This window comes from Saccostrea cucullata, unplaced genomic scaffold, assembly GCF_032062105.1.
Source record: "Saccostrea cucullata isolate Sc308-1 unplaced genomic scaffold, CSIRO_AGI_Scuc_v1 ctg160, whole genome shotgun sequence".
NCBI lineage: Eukaryota > Metazoa > Mollusca > Bivalvia > Ostreida > Ostreidae > Saccostrea > Saccostrea cuccullata.
The window spans coordinates 505,542-524,446 of record NW_026938254.1 but is presented as its reverse complement, the minus strand read 5'-3'; the positions used below and the strand labels follow the sequence as shown (position 1 = coordinate 524,446).

Genomic DNA, 18,905 nt, shown 5'->3' with positions numbered 1-18,905 from the left:
ATAAAATTTAATTATCAGTTTAATTAAAAAAAAAATGTTTGGTTTGATTCAGAAAAAATTTGCCTTTTTTTTATTCATTTATTGTTTTGCAGTTTCTGTTACTAAATTTTTAGCTTTGCTTTCACAGTTTTTCTTCATTATGTACACTTCTCTTTAAATGGCCTCTTATAGACATGCTCTTCTTATTCATAGCCTTTATATTCTGGAGATGTTAATTATATCTGACTCAGAAAGTTTAATATTTCTTATCCAGTGGAAAATTGATGATGCATAATTTATTTTGAGGATAGATCATTGTGTTTATAAAGAGAAAAAATGTGAAACGTTAAAAAAAAATTATTTTAAAAAAATTGGTAGTCATTTTCAGTATTAAATTTACCATCAATTCAGACTGATTTCAGTGACTAATGCTAACTTTATTGCTCTTTTTGCCAGGATTACCAAACCTGGTGTGACCTCCGCCAGCTAGAGGAGAATGTGGGTCAGCGATTTCTGTCTCATGAATCAGACGATGAAAGATGGGAACAATTCCGCAAAGAGAAAAATCTGGCAAGATGGCAGGACATTGGCATGAAAGGTGTGAACGAAACTTACAAACTGGGCAAGTCCCGCAGTGAACGCACAATCAATGCCAGTTCCTGAGTCGGTGTTGTATCTATCAGTATTTGTCTTCTAATCGGACCAAATGTTGTCAGCTTCAATTTACAAGATATTTTCTGTTTCTATTGTTATCATTTACGTGGGGAAGAAAAATCTTTTTTGAAAACGTACTTTTGTCTTTCATCTCTTATTCTTAGATGTGCAAACTTTATTGGATTTTTCTTACTAGATATATTTTGCTTTTGATGGAAGTTTATGTCTTTTTGATTGTAATATGCTAATTTTTTTATATTTGAAAAATTCCCTGCAGTGCAAGGGCAAAAGAGTTCATATACAAGAATAATTATTGTGGTTTTGCATGTTGTCCTGTGTTTTATAAACATTATAAGATCAAGGGCTAATTTATAACCAACAATCAAACTTGTTGTTTTTCTATTGTCATGCACTCACATTGTTATGGGCACTTTCTATTGTTATACATTTTTATTGTTGTTTCCGATTCATGGTGTCCAGTATATGGCCTTGTTTCTGGCGCCCACCTTAAAATGGCAGGCTTCCAGGTAAAAAATCAAAGAGGGCCAAAAGGGTCAGGATCTGTTTTGTATACTACAAGATTATGTGATATATTTTTCATTTATTGTAAATAGCCATTTTTACATCAGAATGCTTTCATTATGTGGCTGCTAGCTACAGAGAACCACTGATGTGTCTTAGTACTGCCCCACCGACATCAGGTCACAGTGGCTAGCATGCCGCAACCCTCTGCATGATGATTTTACATCACTGTTCTTCCAATTTTGTCATCGTTGCAAATGCCATAATGTCCAGGCAACTTTCACACATATATAGCTAGCAACTCAGCCCTCTTTAAAGACAGTAAAAAGAAATGTGTATTGTGATTGGTTGAAATTGTTTTATTTTTCTTTTCATCACATCTTGTAATTTGATGGAGATATATATATATATATATATATATATATATATATATATATATATATATATATATATATATATATATATATATATACTGGTATCATTTTGATTTAAATACGATAGTACTTATTTACAGGCTATTAAAGCCTTGTCCCTTGAAACATTGATTATACTACAACGGTGGGCCAATCAGTGAGACCTCTGTTGCCTGGACATATTTCTTTTGATATGTATTTTGATATTGACATTTTTGTTAACTCTTAAGGAATCTCCACAGTTCATGGTAAATATCTCATGATTCATGAATGAAAAATTTAAGAATAAAAACAGATGAGAGTCAGATGACTCCAGTATTTAATATCCAGTAATTATCCTCCAGTATTTAATATCCAGTAATTATCCTCCTCTAACACAGAAGCTTGTAAAGGCACCAAGAAATTTCATTTCAATCTTATGCTTAATTCATGGCTTTGTCAAAGTAGAAGTCAAATTCACCTTCATTGGCTATTTTGAAGAGAAATATTAAAAAAAAATTACTAGTTTTCTCATATGAAAAAATACTTAAGTTTGTGAATCTTATGGGATATTTGCCTGTGTTAAACATGTTAAAAAACTTGCAACTCGAGAAGAAAAAGCACAACATATTAGTCTAATGTTCTAATGTTCATTTAATAATCAAAGCTATTTATAAAAGTGTTTTTGGATGATCTTCCATTGGATAGATGATTTATACATTTCATATGATAGATTTATTCTTTTGTGAATTAACCCTGAGAGAAAATATAGGGTTATTTGATTACTTTATGATAAAGTGTTTCTTGATACATCTAACATCTTCTATAGAGATATTCTTTTAAGTCTTACTGACTTGATATAAAGCATAGAAGCAGAATTCATTCATTCAATTTATTACCTTAAACATAAAATATATTTTCATTCAATATTTGATTATTAACACAGACTTATATGAACTTTTTCACAAACAGACCCTTTACAGTATACCTCATAAGTCGTGTCTCATGTCTAGCAACAACAAAATAAGTCAAACAGTATGCTTTGTCATAGATTTTTGTTGTTGTGAGACACTGCAAATGACAAATTCGAACATTTATAAACCTAGTGAAGACAATGGTTAATGTGTGTTTCTAGTCCTTGGTGTGTTTTCACCAGTCAGTATCAGTTTTTGCAAAAAAAATTATGGAAAATTAAGATTCATGTACACTCTGAACATAATGCTGTAATAAGATTCCGCGTTAGCATATTTTGTTGCCCATTAGAGGTCCAATATATTTATAGAATTCTAATTATGTTATAGAAATGTACTTAAGTATAGAAAAGCATTATTTGAAAGGAAACTGGAGAGTTTCTTCCCTTTAGTCTTATGGCAGCCATTGTAAATCATCATGACACATTCATTATCAAAGTGAAATGGGATTTTGAGATTTTATGAAGATTGACATGTAGTATGTCCATAAATAAATATATATGTATTTAAATATTGCTTTATTTATTTATCATTAAATGAGGTGCCACAATGGCACATTAATTTTTTCCCTCTTTTTGTGCAACTCTTTTTAAGTGGACATTAATTTTATAATGAAAAATATTTGATGCACACAAAATTAATTTTCAAGAAAAAAAAGCTGACAACATTTTTAAATAGAATTTGTTGTTGTAAGAGAGAGAAAACACATTTAAAAATCCTCTTTTTTCATTGTTGAAAGAGAAAAATAAGACAAAAATCTTTCTCTTTTTTTTTTATCCCATTTCATTTTGATTTCACCCTGAAATATACAAATACATGTATCATTTTTTACTGTCCAAACCTGAATCTCAGATTAGAAGTGTTACAGCTGACTATAAAACTCAGACAGTGAATCTGCTATTTAGTGCTTATATTGTGGTGCAGAATACTAGAGATATTTAGAGAATTTGATAGCTAGGTTCCCTACAGTAGTGTGTAGTCTTCAAAACCCTGTGCAGGATTTGGACAATGGTTAACTGTTACCATAACAAGTCAATATTATTCAATGACCAAAAAAAATCAAAGTACGTGTATTAATGTCTCATTTCATCATTTTATTAAATGATGTCAGACTCATAAGACAGATTCTGTTTACATTCTTTCACAAAAACATTAAAATTAAGTGTTTACATGAAAGGAGTACTTATTACACTTGACTAGCATTTTACAATGTTTTATTACAGTTGTATTACATGTAATACACCTCAGGGTGTGAGACTAACTTATGCAATAATATTATAGCTCTAGTTATGTTATATTGAGTACTCTGGAGATATATTGGATGTTTTATGACAGATCTGTTCAATAAAGAATGGTAATAGGTGATCAATGACTTGTGCCTTCTCAGGGATTGCAAATTAAACAAGTTTTATCTTTTAAGTCCAATTGTGAAGTCTTCAAGGTAGAAGGAAGTCAAGGTCATAGTGCCTAGCTGTGCATGGAATGTCCATCCATAGATCCTTTTGTTGGATCACCTTTACGGAGCCCTTTGATTTTATTAATCATTTGTCCCTTTCAGAGATGCTAAGAATTATGGGTTGAAGTAACTGGGTCTTTAGTTATATGGAAATCGTCCATTTTGAGAGCACTTACTAGTATATGTTTCAAAATGGTTTGCCAAAATAAAATATGCCATCTCTCTATTGATTAATATCCTGAAAATGCATTAATTCTTTGAAAATCTCCCCTAGGTATGCAGCCAGTGAACTTGTGCTTGGTTATGATGTGCAAGGGTGCCTCTTGAAAAATTATGAATTTCTTGGCCCTTGGGTCAGGGCTGTGGTATAAGGGTGGGACTATTTTGAATCTATACATGTGCTGAGAATGGATTATTTCTTTTAAAAAATTTCTTCTTTGCTCTTGGGCATCTAGAAGGCAAACCGAGTTTTAAAGTTGTAATAAGCATGAGATGCAGTGGTAAGGGTCTCTATCACTCTATTCAAACAAGACAGTAGCCACACTAAATAATAAATAATTTGCAAGCATTTCCAAGTTGTGTAGATTGGAGATTTTATGGACCCTGGGAGATAAATATAATACTGTAAATCACTTTGTATTCACGAGAGCTTTATTTTGGCGTAATTGCGCGAGACGTTATGCTCGCAAAAATTTCATTCTCGCGTATAATAGAATTCCTTATGATTATATGGAGCAATGACCACAATTCGTGAAAATTTTGTCTCGCTAATAAAGAGTCCATGACTATCTCGCGAAAATTAGGTGTCGCGAAAATTAAGAAGTGATCTACGGTACTTAAAAAGTTTTTTTTTTTCTTTAAATAATGATAGGTACACAAGTAGACATGTTTTTATAACAGAATTTGTTGCTATCTGCTCCTACAGTCTAATTCATTTAGGTAGTCTAAACCAGTGAGCATAATACTATTTGTTGTTGGTGTCTAATAGGCAAGAAAACTTTCAAGACCTTGAATAATTTTCTAAGATTATAAACCAGTAGAGCTACAGCCTCATCAGAGACTTCATTTTGTGGAGCTCGGCTGAAAGCTCAAGTAAGTTAATCTGATCACCATTTGTCTGTTGTGCATCCAAGTGTCTGTAAATGTTCTACTTCTTTTCAAAAAGCCTATTTAACCAAAGTTTGTGCAAAGCATCCTTGGGTGAAGAGGATAAAGGGGCAAAGTTTCCTTCTAAAGGGAGATAATCAATGAAATACAAAAAATAGGGTGGGGTCATTAAAAAACTGGGTCAGAAAATATGAAACTTATTGGAAGATTTCTGAGATAGTGTAGATTCTAAATTATGGCTTACAGATGTAGGGTGAAGTCGGAATAAGGAATCAGATATTATGTTTAAATGTCTCAAAAACCACTTCGTTAGAAAAGCTGAAAGTGACGTGGAATCTTCCTGAGGTAATGTAAATTCTAAATTGTTCAAATAATGGGACGGATGGAGCCATAAAAGGGAATCCAATTTTTACATTGAAATATATAGGAAAAATCTCGAGAACCACTGCACCAGAAAAACTGAAACTTATTTCTTCCTGAAATTGTGTAAATTCTAAAATGTTCAATTCACGGCCCTCGAGAGTAGGGTGGAGCAACAAAAGGGGATTCAAGATTTACATTGAAATATAGATTATTGAAAAAAAAATTTAAAGTCTTTGAAAAAAAAAAAACTGGGCCAGAAAAGCTGAAACTTATGTGGAATCTTCCTGGGTACTTGGGTCATAATAAGGAGTCAAAGTATTACAAGGGTAAACGACCAAAGTCATGTGCAGATTTAGAGTCCCCCCTCCCCTGGGATTTTGCAGAGTTTTTAAATGTTTATTCTAAACCAAGTAAAAGTGATTATGGACCCCTCCTTGAAAACACAGATCTATGTGATATTAGTATGAAAAGTCACTGGTACAAAGCTTTAAAAGCCCCCCCCCCCCCCCCCCCCCCCAATAGGTTTTTCATGTTTGGAGACCGAGTTTAACTTTTTTTCTGCTTGTCAAGAAATTTCTGTGTCGGAATTTTTTTTTTTTTATTCCCCCTCCCCCGGAAAAATTTCTGGATCCGCGCCTGAAAGTAAAGCAGATGTTTTTTTTAAAAGGGATTTATTTCTCTTAAGTATGTCCGTTTGAAGAATTTACATTTTGTTTAGCTTCATTGTGTAACATATTACCGAGGCGTACAGGAAGACTTAGCCTCGCAAAGCCAGGGGTCCTGTGTCAACACGTTGCACCGTCCAATACCAACGTGTTGACAGAGGACTTATGGCTTTGCGAGGATGAGGAAGACTTCATTGAGAGAGTGTGCTAATATTAAGATTCATTTTCTGAATACTGAATTCCTGGTGCACTGAGAACAAAGAGCTGCCAAGTTTCATCGTCGATTCTCAAAATTGATTTCCGCTTATTGTTTCTCTATAAGCTTTGTTTTGTTTACTTGTAGAGTGACATTTTAAGGCATCAAAATGCGAGAATTGAAACTCCACATGCTGAGTGGGATTGGAGATGGTGGCGGCTGGTGATGTGTAGTTGGAATTTTCCGTGGATCCGTCGTTGTGGTGTACTAGTGTTTTGTTCAGAAGTTATTTTTGTTGTAAATATCTTTATTGGAACACTGTGAGATCGAAGACGTTCAGAATTATCAAGTTTGAAGGTGGTGCTCTTCTACTCTTAAAAAAAATCACAGCTATATACGTATACACAACAAAATTATTGAGTATTGTTAGTATGTGTGAATTTTATAAAAGGATTGTATAAGATATTTCTTTCAGTTTGAATATTCCGTGTATATGTCATCGAGAATTAGTTTATGAAAAAAAAAATCTAACAGCTTTCGGGGTAGAGATCTTTATGTGCAGAGGGTTCCATCCCCAAGCACCGATAGGGCACTACTATACGTGTATACTTCTCTATAGATTATGCATTTATAGTGAACATTTGTATTTAAAAGAATTCTGTTGTTTTACAACTGGTTTACGACGTATTGTAATTTAAATTTTCAAAAAATGCACCATGTTTTTGCCAATTCCCAATCAATATATATGTAAAAGATTTCGAAAAATAATATTTCAAAAATTTGATTTATCATGAAATACAGAATGCCAATGAGACAAGATATTGGATTTAATTAGATTTATGCTAAATTTTTCCTCCTGTGCGTAGTCTATTCGATTCAGAAGAAATTTTTAAACGTTGTATTTTAGAGATACCAAGGAGGGGGTGTTACTAAAGTATTAATTTTCATGAAGTGGACGAGTTAGACGACTTTTTATGTAAACATCAATTAATGTTTTTGAAGTTTAGTTTTTCAGATGTTGTTAAGATTTGAAATTTTATAAACAAACCAGATCACATTTGAAATCAAAATTTTGTGCAAATGTATCCAAATACTGGTAATATTTTTAACCTTTTTGGATTTATCTTTGAAACACCTCAGTGACAGTTCTTGGCTGTTCTTAGAAAGGCAATCAAATTCCATGGAAGACCATGCTTATATACTGTTATAATGATATTTTCACTGTTCCTCTGTAAAAAAATATCTGTATCATTTTCATTGCCGCCTACTTTTAATGCATACACTTGATTTCCTAATTCAGGCGATTTGCTCCGGTAGGGGACTTGAGCGGAAAAAAAGTGACTATTGATGATTTGTATATTTCATGCAAAATTTATTGGATTAAAACACATCATACCAATTGCTTGTCTTTGTGTACTTTTTCCGTCAAGAAAAGGGTGTAATTTCTTAAACATATTTTTCTTCTGCCAAAATAAAGTCCAATTTTGTGACTTTTTTTCTTGACATATAAATGTCTGAACCATATATCAAGTGAAGTTGTTAAAAGAAATGACAAAAAAATAAAACATCACTGCAGCTATTGTATAAAAATGCCATCAAACATAATTAAGACGGTAAAATGAATCTAGATATCTCCATTACTGTGAGATTGATTTTCTCTTCTGTGGAAAGAAGTGTCGGTTGTCAAACAAGAAGATATTGAAGGTGGTACTATCCATTTCTCTGCCCGTCCGGCGCTTTAACTCCAGGTACGCTATCCGAGGGTCCCTCATCCGAACTTCTCTCTTCATGGGGTATTTAGGTATTCCCAACAAATCCCGAACTAAAGCCGTTATTTGCTAAAATAACAACAATTATAGAAGCACTGTTGAAACAATAATACCCCCAATGAATCTTTTTGAAAAAAAGTGACGGGCGAATTTCCAGAATTTCTATATGAGAATGAAACAGGAAACAGAACGTGAATTCATTAAATAATGTTCATTACTTCTCTGTTCACTTTTATAAGCTTGTGATTAAAAAAAACTTGGTCTGTTTGTCAATCTAATGTATAATTCCATTTAAGGTAGGATTCTTCTTTGGTTTCTGACTAGATGGAATATTCAAAGTACATTTGTCTTATATATTTAGATGTAAGAGATTTACAAGACCATATTTTTCTTTCCTCATCACAATTATACAACTTTAAATAGAAATGGTAAACCGCGTTTGAAAACTAGCAGGGACTATATTTTTGGCGGAATGGTGGCGTATGAAAATATCCTCTTTTCTGCTTCTCAAAATTATTATAGAACATTGAATTTAGTTATAATTTTTACACAATCAAAGACTAGACGAAATTTTCAAATGTAATTTAAATTAATAATAAGGGACTAAAGTTTCAAAATATATCAAATGAATAAGATTTTTCACTCATACTAGAACTATGGTGGCTTTTAAATGCTTCAAATCTAAGTACAGATTTGAGCCAAAAATCCTTCAAAAGTGTTTTTTCTCTCTTAGTAAACGATCAAAACTTTCAGTTTTTGTACCATTTTGTACCTTAATCTGACAACTTTACTATATGTGAAAACTGGAAAAAGTTAAATATAGGAAGCATATAAAAATAACTAATAAATCCTAAAAATTTAAGAAAAGTAGAGGAAATTCGGATTAGCAAATATCCATTTCATTTAAATAATCCATGTCAATTTGGTAATATCATCTTATAGGCCCAATATGGTGGTATCTTTTTATGCAAAAAGAATAACATTCAATCTTTTGAATTACAAGTAGGGATCACATGACTGAAAACAGTAATTTTTTATTCTTTATGTCCATGGAAAAGGTAATGACCTTGACCTGACCTTGCCTCTAATATTAAATGGTCAAATTTAATCTCACTGATACCATCACTTAGTGATATTGTCCTCTTGATTCTGTGAAAATTTAAATAATTTTTAAATACAAGAAATGTGAGAAGAATCCTACCTTAACGCAAATCCAGCATTCCTTTTGGAGCAAAATTTGACAGCCCTCCCCAGTTTCGTGGATTAAAAGTTGCATCAGTAATTTGATTATTTCTCATATTTTATTTTTTTTGGGGGGGGGGGATACCAGAAATAAATTCCCATGAACATCAGTGTAAAACTGCTTGCACAGAATGTATATTGCTCTAGCTTTCAACTCACATTTACGTATAAAGTAAACCATGCAGCCTGATGATCTTGGCGTCAGTTTCTGATATACTATATTTTATTAAATGAAATATACAAGTCTATCTTTTGTGTTTTTATTTGTTAAAATAAAGTATATCAGGAAGAACACTACAAAAGTGGCATAGTGACGTAATTGATATAATCAGCCACCACCTCCATCACTCCCCTCTTCTTAAAGTTAAATCTTATAATTCTTTAATTTGTGTGTGCTCTGTATTTTCCTTAAGACATCGTCAGTTACATGTACCTCCATATGCATAAAGTTGAATGTTGTTCTTCTAAATAATTTTTCTTTTTTTAGAAATAATTGTTAAATGCCAGTGGTTAAAATTAAACGCACCTTGATGTGCTCAAAGTCGTGAATTCCCATTTTTGGCAAGGAGGAAGCATCAATGGCAATCAGTTTTCTTCCTGTTATAATATTTTCCAAGAAACATCGCTGAAAATTAAAAAAAACTGTTTCTAGTTATGGTTATGGTTAGGATTACAGATCTGTAGCTCGCCGGACTAAAAAAAATTGGGATAGCCCACTTGTCTATATTTTTTCGGAGACGGTTCTGCAGCTAGCCTTTTCTCCAAGACTTTGTTTATCCCGGTAAACCATGCCAGTATACTGGCACAGGGACAGATCAGACAGGTATAACTTGAATTTTCTATAAGCTGGCAGCAGCGAGGGGAGGGGGGGGGGGGCTAAAATACACTTAATAAAGTAAAACAGTTTTTATCCATACACTGTATACATACTCCCAGATAGCAAGACTATGTTGGGCCAACGTTGGCAAATGGTTGTATGGTTGGCGTTGGGTATACAACGTTGGGCCAACGTTGGGCCAATGCTACCATGTGAGGTTTCTCAACAATGTTGGAAATCCTACGTTGGCCCAACGTTGGCCCAACTCCAGCTTGCTTAATCGTCCAAGAAGGTTGGGTTTATAAAGTTGGCCCAACATTGGCCCAACTCCAGTTTGCTTTATCATCCAAAAAGGTTGGGATTATAAAGTTGGCCCGACATTGGCCCCACTCCAGTTTTCTTTATCATCCAAGAAGGTTGGGGTCATAAAGTTGGCCCAACATTGGCCCAACGTTTGTGACAGATCCTATAAAAAAAAACAGTTTATTTAGCTGTTTATAGTACGTTGGCCCAGCGTTGGCCCGATGTAAGCATGAGTGTTCTTTTATAATAGTTTTTAAGTTGGATGGTTACATTGATCCTACAGTGACCCAACGTTGGTCCAACGTAAACCAAATCCATTTTTTTTTATCATCAAAGAAGGTTGCGATTAAAAGTTGGCCCAACATTGGCCCAACGTTTGTGAAGCATCCCATATAAAATAGTTTATTGAGCTGTTAATAGAACATTGACCCTGTGTTGGCCCGATGCATGTAAACATGAGTGTTCAAATTAGTGTTCAAGTTTAAGTTGGGATTGTTACATTGGCCCGATGTTGGCCCAACAATTGCTTTACGATCTAAAATTCAGTGTTCTTGTTAGCTGAGAAACATAAGATAGTGCAAATGCGTTGGTGCTTTTTTTTAATGAAACTTGTTAATTTGCTGAGGTCCCTGTAATAAATTCTAAGATTTCAAATTTTTGTCAAATAGTTGTTTCAAATTTATCTGATATTGCAAAATATTAAAGAATAATAATATAAATTCAGGAAGCAGATTCTGAAATAAATAACTAATAAAACGCTGCATTAACGTATGAAAAGACATCTGAATTAAGTTCCCAGGGACAGGATGTACATGAGGCTTATGCGTGTATACATAAATCAAAGTAACCCAACAAGGTTCATGATTGTTTTGAAACAGTTAGATAGGCCAGTCGTTAAAACCAATGGAGTCTGAGCGATTAAAACAACAAGATGCGGGCACTGTGGTGTGAGATGTCAAATTCAATTACCCACAGGTGGTTTACAGACTCAATATACAGAGCGGGATTTTACTTTTGGATTATTCAACGGTTATATAGCTGTTTCAAAAAAGAGATGTGAGTATAAATTCTTATTGTTTCCTTAAATTATTTTCAAATGTACCAAATGTATTGGTTCCATCTTATCATGTTTATGCCCGAAGACCAAGGAGTTAATCTTAAGCTGTAACTATTAACTTCCAGTACCTTATTTGTCCTTGATCAAAATTCATACAAAATATATTCATTTGTATAATAATCAATGTGATGGTTTTTCCTAATGTTAAAGCCTATACATCGTTGCGCTGCATTAAACATGTTAAATATTTTAGCAATCCGCCATTTACAAGTGATCATATCAAAATACCATCATTGCAGTGATCAAAATGTTTGCATATTTGGTAAACATGAATTTATTTTCCTTTAAGTATGCATTATATAATGTTCTGCTTATGTATATATTCTTTTTTAGTACAAGTTTTTTTTTTCATTATTTATACAAAATTTTATTCACATAAGTGAATGGGATTGGGGTTGTTCGGCAAAAATCGGTTGAAAAGCATTACCCGCCGGGTCATAAAAAATAATCGGGTTGAGGGTGAAAAATTAGGTCAGTTGGCAATATGTGAATTTGAACAAAACAATTACAACAATTTACTACATTGTGGGTGGGAGCTAAACTTGTACTTAGGGAGAGGGCTAAAATAGGCTTTGCCTGCTGCCGAAAGAAAATCTCCCGATTTCCGGATTTGGTTCGTAAATTAGGTTGCACTTTTAATTTCCAGTTACAGCCTTGGATGTAAACATATGCCGATGGCTATGCACAGTAGGCCGTTTACCAGTGAATTACCCTGGAAATTATGAGTGCAGGTGTAAACAATTAACTTGGAGTATTTGATTTAAAAGATATTTTTGGAGAAACTTTATTTCTGTTTCAGATAAATATATAACTTAGGTGAAAACGATATAGGAGACATAGACCTATCTAAAAATTATTTGGTGGCAAATAGTATCTAAATTTAAACTTGACCTTGTTTTCAAACAATTATGGCTAGGAAAATTGAGTCATATTGGACTTTGAGAAGAAATATGAGGTCACGCGTTTCTGGGCATTTGGCTGATTTACAGAACATCCAAAACTCTACTGTTGGGACAGATCAAAATGAAACACTCAGAGACTTAGATAATATTGCTAATTCAGTAGAATATATTGAACCCAGAAATCAGTCTGTCCAAGTGATAAATCAAAATATGGAATCGGAATCAGATTCTCAGAGACAATTAGATTTACACCAGAGTTTTTATCTGAGTGAAGATGATCATGATTCAGATACTGCACATATAGCAAGTGATGACAACATGATTCACCCGAACAATATTTTTAGTAGTTCAGATAGTGGGTCTGATAATGAGGACAAGATGACAATGTCACAAAAACTTAGGGAATGGTCTACAACATTTCAGATACCAAATATGGCTTTGTTATCTTTGTTGGATATCTTAAAACCACACTTCCCAGAATTGCGAAAAGACCCAAGAACTCTATTACAGACGCAAACAACTTATAATTTGTCAGAAATTGGCGGAGGGCAATACTATCATTTTGGTATTGTTAGTAGCATATCTCAAAAGGTTGAACCATGCCTTCGTTTCCTTGAAAATGAATATAGTTTTGCTTTGCAAATAAACATTGACGGTTTGCCTTTGTTCAAAAGCACCAATGATCAGTTTTGGCCTATTCTTGGTAGGATAAGAAACATTACTGATGATTCCCCTTTTATTATTGGTTTATTCTCTGGACAAAGCAAACCAAACAATCTAAACAATTATCTTCAAAACTTTATTGAAGAGTACAAGGAAATACAAGAAAATGGCTTAGATATCCATGGCAAGCATTTCAGTGTAGCAATAGACTCGTTTATCTGTGATACTCCAGCAAGGGCATTTGTGAAATGTGTCAAAGGCCACTCTGGCTACTCAGGTTGTGACAAATGTACACAGAGCGGTGTTCATTTAGGCAAAATGACCTTTCCTGAAACCAATGCACCCATACGAACAGATCCCTCATTTGACTCGTTATCTGATGAAGAGCACCACAAAGGCATATCACCTTTAGCGGAAATAAATGTAGGCATGGTGACCCAATTCCCTATAGATTACATGCATCTAGTGTGTTTAGGTGTTGTCAAACGATTGCTTTTGTTATGGCTAAGGGGACCATTAAAGTGTAGACTAGGTTCACAAGATGTAAACAAAATATCTGAATCATTATTGTCTTTGAAAAATTACATTCCATGTGAATTTTCCCGAAAACCACGGTCCCTAGATGTCATTGATAGATGGAAAGCGACAGAGTTCAGACAATTTCTGTTGTATACAGGTCCTCTTGTTCTTTTGCAAGTTGTACACAACAATCTGTACAAAAATTTCATGCTACTCTCTGTTGCAATTCACATTTTGTTGAATGATTGTTTGTGTGAAATGTATTGTTCATTTGCTCATGATCTTCTTGTTGCATTTGTTACACATTTCAGTCAAATTTATGGGAAAGACATGTTAGTGTATAATGTTCATGGATTGGTTCATTTGTCAGCTGATGCTTCCAAATATGGGAATCTTGATAATGTATCATCCTTTCCATTTGAAAATTTTTTGGGAAGACTAAAACGTATGGTGCGCAAACCATCCTTCCCTTTACAGCAGATTATCCGTAGACTTTCAGAGGAAAGGAATACACAAGGTACTAAAACCCCTGAAAAACATTATCCAGTTTTAAGGAAACAACACAAAATTGGACCTTTGCCACCCTGTCTTTCAAATGGAATTCAATATGGATCAGTAGCAACTCCCAAATTTAGTATTAAGTTGAATCAGAAAGATAGTTGCGTGCGTGTAGGGGGACAAATAGGTGTGGTTAAAAACATCATTTTAGATGATGCCGACACTTATGTTGTATACCAACCATTTAAATATTCGGAGGATTTCTTCGATATTCCGGTACCTTCTGGTTTTCTTGGAATACAAACTGTTCATGATTTAGGCACTACTGAAAGTGTTTGTAAATTGTCTGACATCCAAGCAAAATGCACTCTACTTCCTCATAAAAGGAAATATTTGGCTATCCCATTCACAAGTACTATCTGGTAAAACTTACATAAGAAAGTAGTTTTTATATGTACTGTAGTTATAGATATGTGTGAAAATAAGGTCAAGAAGTTAAATATATATAATTTTGTATACAGCGTCGTAAGATAAATGTTTGATCTGTGATAGGTCTATGTACGCAGTGGTTGAGTTTATTGATGAGGGCTCTGTTGCGGTCGTTCCTAAGACCTGGCTCACTGATGACAAGAAAAAGTGCAAATGGCCGATGTGGACAAATGTGGACAAAATAAACCATGCTGTTAAACAGTCCATGGAGCCTACACCTTCTTTCATGTGTCTTTCCATCCGAGTGTTGTATGAATCTGGTAAATATATATATTTTCCTTGAAAAATACTTTGAAATTTCTTACAAAGTTCATACAATAATTTTATCTATTTTTTTCTTACAGTCATATATAAAGTGCAAATTTTGAAAAAAGAATGAACATAATAATGAGTGAAGAACAGAAAACATCATATATTTATGTTATTATCCAAATTTATTCTGTTATAATATTGTTATTTTTACACACCCAGACGATTATGAAAAGGCTAGGAAAAGGCTTTCGAGAGCAGAAGTAACTTCAAACTTAGAGAGTGACCAGGCAGATGAAGAAACAGACACAGTACCGAAAAGAAAGAAAAAGTACTGGCTGTGATTATTAAAACATTTTCTTATACTTTTCTTCAGTAAGTTATTCCTATTTGTTTTGTTTAATACATTAATTTTTATTCAGACCAAATCCAAGATATGATCCCCTTTCCTCTGAAAGCGAGGAAGAGAATGAATGTAATATAAGCCAGGACAAAACTTCAGGTAGCCTTCGAAGATCACCTCGAAAATCAAAGAAACAATTTCCGGACCCACCACCACTCCCTGCCCTGCCTTCACTTGCATCACCAGCACGGAAAGCACCCTCGACCCCATCCACTAAAACAACATCAAGTTCGACATCATCACCAACTTCATCTAAATCTGCACTGGATTCAACGCCAAATCAACAAATGACAGGTAAAAGAGAATTATTTATAAGTATACCGTGTATATTTTGAACCAATATTTTAAAGTTTTGTTACAGATGTATTTTTCAAATTCTATAAATTTAATATTTTTGGAGATTTTGTATACAAACAGATTTTACTGTGGTTAAAGATAATTGATTACTTTTCAGCAACGAACATCAAAATCCTCACTATTTTAGAGGATGTAAAGGGACAGGTCAGATTTAATACCAAATTACTTCAGAATATATTGGCAAAAGTTGAGGTTACTGGAACAACTACTACCACCATGGAGAATGAGGTAGACATTGGAATTGAATTTCCCTTGAAAACCCAAGAGGAACTGGACTCTTTAGAGGAGCAACTGGAGAGCCAAGAAACCACCAAAATAATGGTATAAACTTGAATAAATACTTTGTCTTATTGTAAATATTTTATAATAAATAATGTTCTACAAAAACAAATTTATCATTTTTACGTACACGTATCTTTATCAGTAAACAGTTACATATTGTGATTTTAAGCTTGGAAAACTAATATGTATCGGTGGTGACAATGTGCAAACCTGTGTGCGGAGAGTACTTTCATTTTTGATGGCAACATCACTGGCAATCCAATTGAACTGGAGCGGTAAAGGAAGTAAAAGAGGGCTCTCAAGTCTCAAGTTAAAAGACATAATTATAAGTAAGTATAACAGAGTATTGAAAATCTTTCTGTCAAGTTGTCTCAATCTAGTTATTTTTATTGCATAAACAATATTGTTATCTCAACTGAGCCGAATGCTCAAGTGAGCTTTTCTGATCAAAATTTGTCCGTCGTCTGTCGCCGTCGTTGTCGTAAACTTTTCACATTTTCGACTTCTTCTCAAGAACCACTGGGCCAGTTTCAACCAAACTTGGCACAAAGTATCCTTAGGTGAAGGGGATTCAAGTTTGTTCAATTGAAGGGCCATGCCCTTATTTAAGAGGAGATAATTCAGAAATAGTGAAAATTTGATGGCATGTTTTAAAAATCTTCACAAGAACCACTGGGCCAGGAAAGATGGAACTCATGTGGAATCATCCTCAGGTAGTGTAGATTCAAGTTTTTTAAAATCATGACCCTCAGGGCTAGGGTTGGGCCAATATGGCCGACCCAAGTTTTACATAGGAATATATAGCGAAATCTTTTAAAATCTTCTTTTCAAGTACTTCAAAGCCATAATTAGTGATATTTATATGGAATCATCCTCAGGTAGTGTAGATTTCTAGTTTGTTCAAAATATGACCAGAGAGGGGGGAGGGGGTTAAAATTCAAGCCCTCTCCCCCCTTTACCTCAGTAAACTTTCAGGTCTGATTTGATAAGTCTTTGTCTTAGCCGATGTGCTCAGGTGAGCGCTGTGGCCCTTGGGCCTCTTGTTTACGATAAAGATACCAAAGCTTATAAATTAAAATGCACTTGTTAATATTTTTTATTGTCTTCATATAAATATCTACATGATGATGTCTCTACCAGTATTTTGTTTTCAAAGCAAATTCATTCTTTTTATTTTCAAATCAGAGGCTGTGAGAAAAAATAAATTTTGCAGTGCAGCGACTGACAATGAAATTGAAAGACTTGTGAAGGACTGGCTAAGGTACGCCAAGGATCGTGATGGGGGGAGAAGAAAAAGGGAGGAGAAAAAGAAAGAGAAGGAAAGGGACAGTGAGGAAGCTAGCCAGGATTAAAGACTTTGATTAATTATTTCCAAAAACTTTCTTCATCATCTTTTTAATACTACTTTTGTACTTTTTGACAATTTAATTGATATAAAATCTTCATCATCTTTTTAATATTACTTTTGTACTTTTTGACAATTTAATTGATATAAAATCTTTTTACAGATAATCATTTGTAATGGTTTTTTTTCTACTCGTAAGCATTGTGAATGCATATAAATGTGTATATAAAGAGTACACTTTCAATAATCATGATATATGTCATTATAAGGATAATTAACAGATATATGTTTTTTTATTCAATTTGTTTTAACAGATTTAAATTATATCCAACAACTGGCCAACAAAGAGCTTAGAGCAACATCTCTCAATCTTTTGAGAATAAGCAACAAAGGGTAGAGCCAACCTAAACATGCTAAAGAAACAGTTTCCTGATCCTATTTCCTGATCATGACATGGAGCACACGGCGGGTGTGACCGGTCAGCAGGGGATGCTCACTCCTCCATGGTACCTGATCCCACCTCTGATGTTTCGGGGGTCCGTGTTTGCTCTGCTCTTGTTTTGTATCGTTTTATGGACTTTGAGATTGAATACTGATCGTTATCTCCATGTCCTTCTTATGAGCATTACATGTATCTATATGTTGGCTGTTAATTGGCTTGGATATGTACCCACGTTGGCCCAACAATATGCCAACATTTCCAACATTGGGCCAACATTGGGCCAACCTGACTAACTATTTACTAATGTTGGCTATTTGTTGGCTTAAAATTATTCCTACGTTTGCCCAACAATATGCCAACATTTCCAACTGAGGGCCAACATTGGGCCAACCTAACGAACAATTTACCAATGTTGGTTATTTGTTGGCATACAATTATATCTACGTTGGCCCAACAATATGCCAACATGTTGGACCAACTGAGGGCCAACATTGGGCCAACCTAACCAACCATTTACCAATGTTGGCTATTTGTTGGCTTACAATTATACCTACGTTGGGCCAACAATGTGCCAACATGTTGGACCAACGTTGGGCCGATGAGCAAAATTACCGTGGGCCAACGTAGGACTTCCAACAGTGGGCCAACGTTGGAAAAAAAATTGGGCCAACGTTGGCCCAACTATGTCTTGCTATCTGGGCTTGTAGGCACTCCCCATCTAATTTCGTGAAGGAAGATATTATAAATATGAACGTCTCCCTTTAAAAAATCAAGTTGTATAAAGGCAAAAAGGGTTATGTTTAATTTTTATTTACAAAATTAGATGAAAATTGCATATATATTTCAAGTTCGTGTGCATCTTTATGCTATAAATATTTACTTATTAAAATATATTCTAATTGGTGCAATGACATATGTTCGAAAACAATGGCATATTTATAAATATATTCAAAATTTATATTAAATTTTAGCAACATACTGTTACCTTGTACTGTGGGAAACCGTTCTCTTCTATCCAATTTGCTACGTCATCATCTGACCAGTAAACAGCAATAGGGATGTTGCTACGAATGTCAGCGGCCTCTGCCCTAGACAAACATCTTACACCCTGGTGAGACATGATTTATCAATAAGAAAAAGTGATGTCACAATATTGTATGGAACAAGTGATGTCACAGTTAAATGGCAATAAGTAAATGATGT

General features: G+C 34.0%; 3 protein-coding genes across 5 annotated transcripts in view; 2 read left to right on the top strand and 1 right to left on the bottom strand.

The window, feature by feature from the left end:
* The window catches only part of LOC134249805 (serine/threonine-protein kinase D3-like), a 49,238-nt gene extending 47,672 nt beyond the window's left edge, over positions 1–1,566 (top strand). For both annotated transcript variants that reach the window (XM_062732171.1, XM_062732172.1), the window contains one exon: positions 436–1,566. In XM_062732171.1, coding sequence (XP_062588155.1) covers positions 436–642 — 207 coding nt within the window. In that variant the 3' untranslated portion in view covers positions 643–1,566. The remainder of the gene's footprint in view (positions 1–435) is intronic.
* A 6,090-nt stretch (positions 1,567–7,656) lies between these two features.
* Positions 7,657–18,844, bottom strand: LOC134249832 (sterile alpha motif domain-containing protein 15-like). Its single transcript, XM_062732202.1, has 3 exons — positions 18,688–18,844; positions 9,843–9,941; positions 7,657–8,143 (listed from the first exon to the last, which is right to left on the bottom strand). Exons 1-3 carry the CDS (start codon positions 18,820–18,822, stop codon positions 7,943–7,945), a joined length of 435 nt encoding a protein of 144 aa, XP_062588186.1. The 5' UTR covers positions 18,823–18,844; the 3' UTR covers positions 7,657–7,942.
* Positions 10,265–17,459, top strand: LOC134249794 (uncharacterized). 2 transcript variants are annotated; one of them, XM_062732151.1, is made up of 7 exons: positions 10,265–11,492; positions 14,688–14,884; positions 15,096–15,204; positions 15,296–15,570; positions 15,731–15,954; positions 16,085–16,244; positions 17,101–17,459. In XM_062732151.1, the coding sequence occupies exons 1-7, from the start codon at positions 11,368–11,370 to the stop codon at positions 17,265–17,267; spliced, it is 1,257 nt and encodes a 418-aa protein (XP_062588135.1). In that variant the 5' UTR covers positions 10,265–11,367; the 3' UTR covers positions 17,268–17,459. The 2 variants fall into 2 exon arrangements, with proteins under 2 accessions (XP_062588135.1, XP_062588136.1); XM_062732152.1 differs by lacking the exon at positions 10,265–11,492 and adding an exon at positions 11,877–12,284 and having other exon boundaries at positions 17,101–17,458.
* Positions 18,845–18,905: the final 61 nt, after the last annotated feature.

Excerpts from the sequence above, each read along its gene's own strand:
- LOC134249794 (XM_062732151.1), top strand. The coding sequence starts at position 11,368 with ATGCGGGCACTGTGGTGTGAGATGTCAAATTCAATTACCCACAGGTGG. Across the intron at positions 15,205-15,295 it reads GTACCGAAAAGAAAGAAAAA|ACCAAATCCAAGATATGATC; the intron begins GTACTGGCTGTG and ends ATTTTTATTCAG. Across the intron at positions 15,571-15,730 it reads GCCAAATCAACAAATGACAG|CAACGAACATCAAAATCCTC; the intron begins GTAAAAGAGAAT and ends ATTACTTTTCAG.
- LOC134249832 (XM_062732202.1), bottom strand. The coding sequence starts at position 18,822 with ATGTCTCACCAGGGTGTAAGATGTTTGTCTAGGGCAGAGGCCGCTGAC. Across the intron at positions 9,942-18,687 it reads ACGGTTTCCCACAGTACAAG|CGATGTTTCTTGGAAAATAT; the intron begins GTAACAGTATGT and ends TTTAATTTTCAG. Across the intron at positions 8,144-9,842 it reads ACGACTTTGAGCACATCAAG|CAAATAACGGCTTTAGTTCG; the intron begins GTGCGTTTAATT and ends TTGTTATTTTAG.